This window comes from Octopus bimaculoides, chromosome 4 (genome assembly GCF_001194135.2).
Source record: "Octopus bimaculoides isolate UCB-OBI-ISO-001 chromosome 4, ASM119413v2, whole genome shotgun sequence".
NCBI classification, from domain to species: domain Eukaryota; kingdom Metazoa; phylum Mollusca; class Cephalopoda; order Octopoda; family Octopodidae; genus Octopus; species Octopus bimaculoides.
This window is the reverse complement of record NC_068984.1, coordinates 132,848,215-132,857,075: the sequence shown is the minus strand read 5'-3', so window position 1 is coordinate 132,857,075 and position 8,861 is coordinate 132,848,215. Positions and strand designations below refer to the sequence as shown.

General features: G+C 35.9%; 1 protein-coding gene across 1 annotated transcript in view; it reads left to right on the top strand.

Moving 5' to 3' along the window:
- Window positions 1-8,861, top strand: part of LOC106878873 (calcineurin subunit B type 1) — a 43,840-nt gene extending 34,979 nt beyond the window's left edge. The window contains exons 4-6 of the mRNA XM_014928218.2: window positions 4,847-4,906; window positions 6,302-6,486; window positions 8,745-8,861. Of these exons, the coding sequence (XP_014783704.1) occupies window positions 4,847-4,906; window positions 6,302-6,486; window positions 8,745-8,792 (293 nt within the window). The 3' untranslated portion in view covers window positions 8,793-8,861. The remainder of the gene's footprint in view (window positions 1-4,846; window positions 4,907-6,301; window positions 6,487-8,744) is intronic.

Below are 8,861 nucleotides of genomic sequence, written 5' to 3'. Positions count from 1 at the left end.
GCCATCTGGCTCGCCAGTCCACAGTCAAACTGTCCAACCCATGCCAGCATGGAAAGCAGACGTTAAACGATGATGATGATGATGATGTAACTTAGAGGTTTGGCAAAAGAGAACAATAGAATAAGTACCAGGCTTTTAAAAAATGAGTACTAAGGTCGATTCACTTGACTAAAAATTCTTCAAGGCAGTGTCCAGCATGGATCACTAAAACAAGTAAAAGATAAAAGATAAGAAGATCACTTGGGTATATCTCCTGAATGTTTTGAATGTTATTTGAAGTGTATACTGAATCTGTAGTTCATATGACAGCTACAGCCGGTGTAAAGGATAAAGCACATAGAATGGGTCAAGGTTTAATAGGTGATATAGTGAGTGGTATGTTTAGTAGGTTGAAATGGAAGCTGTTATGTTGGATAACTGTTGTAGTGTGTTGGATTATATGTGCACTGTTCAAGACGGGATTAATTTGTATTTTGTTAAATATCAATTGTTAAAAGCTGCAGTAGTTTCTGATCCTGAATGAGGACTGTTAACTTTTATGATGCAGTTTTGATTATATGGAAAACATGGATTAACCTGTCTATTTTTTGTTGTGAGTGTGATGATTTTTAGGTGAATATGGATTGTGAGTAGAGGAAGGATAATGTATTAGAGTTGATTTCTTAAGATATATTACGATTATGTTTCTTAAGATATATTACGATTATGTTTAACCTCATTCAACATAACCAAAAGAAAGTTATTAGGTGTCCTCTGTATCCTGGAGGTGATGTGCAAACTTAGTAGGTGTTTCAGTTTTATGGGGTTTATTTATATATAGAAAATGTGATGAAATTTATAAAGAAAAATCATTAGCTGTGTGGTAAGTAGCTTGCTTACCAACCACATGGTTCTGGGTTCAGTCGCACTGCGTAGCACCTTGGGCAAGTGTCTTCTACTATAGCCTCAGGCCAACCAAAGCCTTGTGAGTGGATTTGGTAGACGGAAACTGAAAGAAACCCATCGTATATATGTATGTGTGTATGTATATATATATATATATATATGTATATATGTATGTATGTGTGTGTGTTTGTCCCCCCAACATCGCTTGTCAACCGATACTGGTGTGTTTACGTCCCCGTAACTTAGCAGTTCGGCAAAAGAGACCGATAGAATAAGTACTAGGCTTACAAAGAATAAGTCCTGGGATCGATTTGCTCGACTAAAGGCGGTGCTCCAGCATGGCCACAGTCAAATGACTGAAACAAGTAAAAGAGAGTAAAGAGTAGCGTAGTAGTTTTCGATAGTAACTGTAAATAGGGAGGGAATCAGGTTGATGATTAAAACATAGGTCAGCTCAACTTGGTAGAGCTCTTTTTATCTTGGCTCTATCAATATGTACTGCAATGAAATGACTCCTCAACAGATCTTTCTTAACTTAATTAAAAGCATTCCATCAAATTTGTCAGGCAAAAGAAAAACAAAAAGATATATGACAGATTAATTACATATCATTGGATCAGGTTTTCATTAACTTATTCAGAGACTCAAGGTGATATTGCCTTCTCACTTGATGTTAGGTATGAGTGACCTTAACAGCAACAGCAACAACAACAGTAGCACCAATGTTTGTGAGTTATGGCATACAAACATACTGTTGATGATGCTAACACTATCATTATAATGTTATGTTTTATTTGCATTTTATGCTACCATGGTTATATCCTTACAAACTTTGGTCAAAATTAATTCCCAGTTTTCGTTACCACAATCCCAAGCATTCATTTATGTTTCACTAGAGACTTTTACTTTACAGATTCTCTTTGTTGGTTCAGTTCAAGTCACTCCTTTAAATTTACAGGCATTCAACATATTATATTTATCTCATCCCTTACATTTGGCAGGTTTTCTGCACCCACTATCTACGTGAATCTACCATATAACAATTGTTATGAATACCTGCTGTGTTTGAAAAGACACATCAAGCTAAGTAAAAGTGTGGTTGCCCTTGCATACAGACTCGTTTCTTGCAAGCTTCACTATTCTTGTGGACTCGTAAGTGCTGGTGCCATGTAAAAAGTACCCGTGTCAGTGCTGTGTAAAAGCACCCAGTACACTCTGTAAATTGGTTGGCATTTGGAAGGGCATCCAACCTTAGGAACCATGCTGAAACAGACAGGGAAAACCGATGCTGGTGTGTTTACGTCCCTGTAACTTAGCAGTTCGGCAAAAGAGAGGCTTACAAAGAATAAGTCCTGGAGTCGATTTGCTCGACTAAAGGCGGTGCTCCAGCATGGCCGCCGTCAAATGACTGAAACAAGTAAGAGTATGTGTCTCAGAAATTTAATTTGTACTAAATTATGAGAAAAGAACAGCTTTTGCTTATTCTGAAACTCAAAATTTGAAAAATATTTCACATGTTTAGGCTAATATGACTGTTTGGATGAACAGTTGTATCAATCTAAACTATAATAGAATTAAAAAATTTGAAAAATTTCATGTTGATGAGAACCCTAAAGCTGATTTCTGTTATCTGGTTTCAAGCTGGAGTTTTAAAACTTGTCAGAAATAATGTCACAGATTACAATAATATTAATGTCTCTATGCATTTTTATATCTAAACCTGAATGATATAAAGCTGCACACTTAGTGAAAAGGAAAAAGAAATTATTAGTCATTATAGATCTATACTCTATCTTATCTGTATGTTTTTTTAATTGTTTTTAGCTATCACTCATTGTATTTATCAGCACCAAGTGAACTGTTGTTGAAGTATGTTTTTATTTACTTGAATCACAAGTACTAACTGCTGTTAACAGTTAATGTTGTCTGAAATGTCAATGCTTCAGAGCAGGAACACTTATAGAAAATTGCTTGCATCTACTTTATTGACATGCCTTTTTAAATTTTTTTTTTTAAACTCGGATTTAGAATTCAAGGGAATGTTTTTGTGAAGTTGGTGTATATTAATTAGGTTTCAAAGGGAGATAATATGCAGGGGAAATATTAAATCAGTTTGACAAAACTTTAGCTACAAATAGCAAATGATACGGCTGTTGTCAATCTTCTAGTTAAACCTAGGAAATGAGGCATTTTGTTTTTCAAATTGTTGACATTATTTGTCAATCACAACTCCTGACAGAAGTGTGACCATTTTCAGTGGGTTCTGAACTCTGGATGCACAGTGCCAGGACAGATACTGTGAGGCTTATCTTCTGTTCTAACAATTCTGCCACTCCATTGCCCTGATCTAGTACTTTTTTTTTATTAACCCTGAAAGGTAATGTTGACCTTGGCAGGAATTGAACTCAGAGTGCAAGAGTACCAGAAATAAAGCTTCAACACCTTCTATCCAAAGTTTGAACAACTCTGCTAATTCAGAGTCTTTTTTATTCTTTTACTTGTTTCAGTCATTTGACTGTGGCCATGCTGGAGCACAGCCTTTAGTTGAGCAAATCGACCCCAGGACTTATTCAGTGTAAGCCTGGTACTTATTCTATCGGTCTCTTTTGCCAAACCGCTAAGTTACGGAGACATAAACACACCAGCATCGGTTGTCAAGCGATGTTGGGGGGACAAACACAGACACACAAACATATACATATATATGACAGGCTTCTTTTAGTTTCCATCTACCAAATCCACTCACAAGGCTTTGGTCGGCCCGAGGCTATAGTAGAAGACACTTGCCCAAGGTGCCACGCAGTGGGACTGAAACCGGAACCATGTGGTTGGTAAGCAAGCTACTTACCACACAGCCACCTGATACAAAATATTTGACGATCACTCTAAACATATTTTCTAAGTGCAGTTAGGGTTGTGTACCAAAAGAAGATGGAAATCTCAAGAGCTTTAATCTGAGTTATCTCTTTACATGTTTGACCTACTAGAAAACTATCAAAAATAGGAGATTTCTAAACATTGCTAATAGTTTACCATTCTCTTATTCTTTCTCTTTATCCACTGCCAACTTAATTCTTTTCTCTGCTTCTTCCCTTCATTCTTTTGCCTCCTCTCTTTTTTTCCTATTTAAATCATATTTTATGTTATCTGTAGGGGTTAGTCTTTCTCTGCCACTAAAGGGTTTAGGTCAGTTTTCTATCACATAAAAGTAATACAGTTTCCACTTGCATTTTTTAGCTAAAAACTAGGTTATTTTATGGTCCCTCTGATAGCACAGTAAGTTCATCCCTTTGTATATTAGGAGGAACTTCTTGAGATAACAGCTGTATGCCACATGATGACAGCCGTCAACACCTATATAATTAAATATTTGAAAATCGAAAACTTCATCCTAAATATGAAAGCAGTGCTTAAATGTGCACATGCTTGTGCTTCATAGAGTCAGTGAAAGTAGTTTTTGGTTCTGAAGAGAAGGATGGCCATTTTGTGGTACAGTTTTATGTCACAGGCTTGAAGCATCATTATGAAAGTTCATCAAAAGATAGGTAGCTCTAATATTTGTGGCAAACTTGAGGGTTTCAGCTTTGCTGTTCATGACTTGGTGCAATGTTATACATATGTTTCTTTGTGTTTTTAGTTCCGTCCCAATCATGGCCATGTAGGGGCACCACTTGTGTAGTGAGTGTTTGATGGTGTTGAAGGAGACTAGGTTGTCATGTTACCAATGATGTACCAGTCTAGTACTACAGCATTATCTCTGCATTCTTGTAACTTTACAAGAGATAGTTTAATCTATGTTTGTTTGTTTTTTTAATCAAATTTGCTCCAACAAATAATAATTGCATTTTACCTGAACAAAATAAAATTCTAGAAACTTGACATGTGATTTCTTGACTGCTTTAATTTTAGATTTGACAAATTATTAATTAACTGCAACTAATGACTTGATATTATTTTCCAGAATTCATTGAAGGCGTTTCTCAGTTTAGTGTTAAAGGAGATAAAGAGTCCAAATTGAGATGTAAGTATATGGTTTATTACATTTAATGTGTCTGTATGTGTATGTGCTCGCATGTCCATATGTTGGGGTACCAGCAATGTGACAGACATGACTGAATGGCTAAAAAATTTGCTACACGGTCATTAGATCACAGGGCCAGTCCAACCTCAGGCAAAATGTCTGGCATCATAATCTCATGTTATCCTTGCCTTTGAGTGAAATTGAGTTGATGGAAACCATGGGGAATCTCATCAAATGAACTGTGCTTGTAATTTAAAAGACCAGCCTACGCCATACTGATTATTCTGAGGTGTGTGTTATGAGTACAGGAGATACTTGTGGAATACTCAACCACCTACACAAGTGAGTAGGTAGTTTGGTTGGTCAAACAACTGGATGACAATCGGTGAATCTGATGGAGGATCCAGTTACTTTTCATAAGTCAGGTAATGTAACAAAATTCAAATACCTCTTAAAGGTTTTAAGGACCTGTAGTTAGCTCCAACTTTTATGGTGTATCAGAGGTAACATTCTTGGATGATTTATTGTCTATTCCTGTTGGACTGGTGAACTAAATGCAAGATGCCTGCAATAGTTTCGAACTCTCCAACCTATGGAGAAGTAGTCTAATACTTTATGTACACAGCCATCTAAGGAAATAAAGCAATGATTACAAGAAACTATGCAGTAGATCACCTTGGTCACTCAACTTCTATATCTTTCATATTTCATCTTAGATTTATTATTGTTTATAGTTCTTAACACTAGGTTTTTAGATTTTAGTAATACGCTGAACAAAATATCACACACTGTTTAGCATGATATCGTACACTGTTTAGTAAGATATCGTGCACTGTTTAGCATGATATTGTACACTGTTTAGTAAGATATCGTGCACTGTTTAGCATGATATCATGCACTGTTTAGCATGATATTGTGCACTGTTTATATTTCATGCTTCTATCCCACTGAAGTTGATTTTGTTTCATCCTTCTGAGTTTGTACAAGTGCTGGGATCAATTAAATCAACTGTTTCTTTTCTTACTATTTCTGGCCTTTAGCATTCAAATTACTTTATCAAATGTAATGCTTATTTATTCACATTATTTTCAATTAATCATGCATTATCTCATAGCTTTTAGATTTCATTGTAGGGTAGGTGCAAAATGCTGGATCTGGCCAATTTGAACATAAAAGGTAGAATATTTGGGTTAGATATGGCTGGTTTAAATGCTAAAGGGTTAAACGTGGATTATTGTTCATACATTTGTACATGAGAGGATTCTGAGCTCTAAATTACCAAATTTTTTATCAGTTTTCCAGTTATTTCAGCTTTGTTAATTAACTTTATGGCTTTATGTCTTCTGTAAGAATTCATCATTATCATTATAATTGTTTTTTGGGGTTTTTTTTCAGTTGCCTTTAAGATCTATGATATGGATAAAGATGGATTTATTTCCAATGGAGAACTTTTCCAAGTCCTCAAAATGATGGTTGGTAGTAATCTTAAAGATACACAACTTCAACAAATTGTGGATAAAACAATAATTCATGCAGATACTGATGGAGATGGTAAAATATCATTTGAGGAATTCTGTGCTGTGAGTACTTCAATTTTGATATTTTTTTATCTTGTTTCAGTTAGTGGACTGTCGAAGCTGTCCAACAGTGTGGAACAAACACAGAAACATGCATACACACACACACACACACACACAGTGGATTTCCTCACAGCTTCTGTCTACCAAATTCACTCACATGGCATTGGTTGACCTGAGGCTATAATAGAAGACACTTGCCCAAGGTGCTGCGCAATGGAACTGAACCTGAAGCCATGTGGTTGCAAAGCAAGCTTCTTAACCACACAGCCATAATTTATTTATTTATTTTTTTAATACAACTTGGCAAATTTACCCTTGCAAAATCTGTAAGAAAAAGTGTAGACAGATAAAGGAGAGACATGTACCCCTGTTCATAGATAAAGGAGAGACGGATGCCCCCGTTCATAGATAAAGGAGAGACGGGTGATACTGCCTTCAAGGTTTTTGGCTGATCCTATCAACCCCAGCACCTATTTCAGTCTGGTTCCTATGTTATCAATATCTAATTATCAAATTGCCATGTTATTCTTTGACATAAAGGGACGCAACTAAATACTAGGTTAACTCAGTTGAATTTTATTTGATAAGTTCTTTTTTTCCACAAACCATTTTAAATTGTGACGAATAAATTGTGTCAACCCAACCTCAAGTCCTTTATTTGTTGGTAATTATCACTTAACGTCCACTTTTCCATGCTTGCATGGGTTAAACAGGATTTGTTGAGGCAGATTTCCTATGGCTAAATGCTCTTCTTACCAACCATTGCCTGCCACTCAGCAAGGTAATATTCCTCCATGGCCAGACATGTTTTTCACAGAAGACTAAAAACGACCAACGTCACTAGTATGACTGGTACATATTCTACTGCCATTATGCAATACCAAGACAAGGGTACACAGAAGTATAACGAGTTTCTTTCAATTTCTCTCTACTGGGCTTTAGTAGAAGACACTTACCTAAGGTTCCATACTGTAGGACTGAACCCAAAACCACATGGTTGGGAAGCAAGCATCTTAACCACACGGCCATGCCTATTATGTGTGTGTGTGTGTGTGTGTGTGTGTGTGTGTGTGTGTGTGTGTGTGTGTGTGTGTGTGTGTGTGTGTGTGTGTGTGTGTGTGTGTGTGTGTGTGTGTGTGTGTGTGTGTGTGTGTGTGTGTGTGTGCATGCATGCATGCATGCATGCAGTCTACTAATTTATTATTAACACTTCTAATATATGAAAGGTTAATAATTTTAATGATTTAATTAAGAATTCTTTTATCTACATTACTGCTCTCTGAACACTCCCTTAAAAGAATCCAATAGAATCATATGCTTTTTTTTTTCTCATCTTTTTTTAAAATTTTTTATTGCATCATCTGCTGTGTGAAACTGTTTGTAGCATGAATTAACTCCCTTTACATGGGACTCTATGCTCTAGAGGTAAGCGAGTTCTGGCACTTTGAGGAAAGCCTCTCTTTCCTTCACAAAAGCATCAGAGCTCACCTCTCTTCATAGAATATAGACTAATCTCATTTTAAGTTTTCTCAGATTTTAGTTTATTTTTCTCTTAATTTCCACTGAATCTTTTGATATCCAACTGTAATTCCAGCCATATGTATAACTGAAATTTTTGTCATTAACTAGACTAGAGTTATATTTTATTTTAAGAATGAAAAAAAGATCAAGACATAACATTTTACCAAAAATTTAAGTGCTCTGTTACATTATGCTAATTGTCTTCTATGAGACAGAAACTTGTACAATGTACAGAGCAGTGGAGAAGATAGAAGCTTTGAGTTGTGGATCTTTCCTCAGATTGGACAGAATAAGTTAAAAAGACAGGGTAATAAACGCTGCAGTACGAGAAAGGCTGAAAGTTCCAAGAATCAAATTTACAAAGCTGTCATATTTTAAACACAGAATGTTGCCACAAAGTCACTGCCTACAATAATCCTGACAGGTTGTTTACAAGGGAAGAGATCTAGAGGCTGCCAAAGATGTTTGTTGAATGGTGACATCAAAGAATGGTCTGGAAAAAAGATTGTGGCTGATTGCGTGAATGCCGCACAACACTGATGGAACTGAAGAAGTTTTGGCAAACTGACTCCTGTACACAGGCAAAGCACCCATCTGGCTGTATAGATGATGGTCTTAATTGGTCATTTTAGGCATTGTTGAATGTCAGTTCTGTTTTTTTTTTGTTTTTTTTTGTTCTATTTTGATTGCTGCTTGTTGATTTACAATTTCTAAATATTATTGTTTTCTTTCTTCAGGTGGTTGGTACGATGGACGTACATAAGAAGATGGTTGTGGATGTATAGTAAGAAAGTGCTGGATTATCAAAACTTTTAACTTGTACTTTCCATGACAACACTGTTTGCTTATTATAT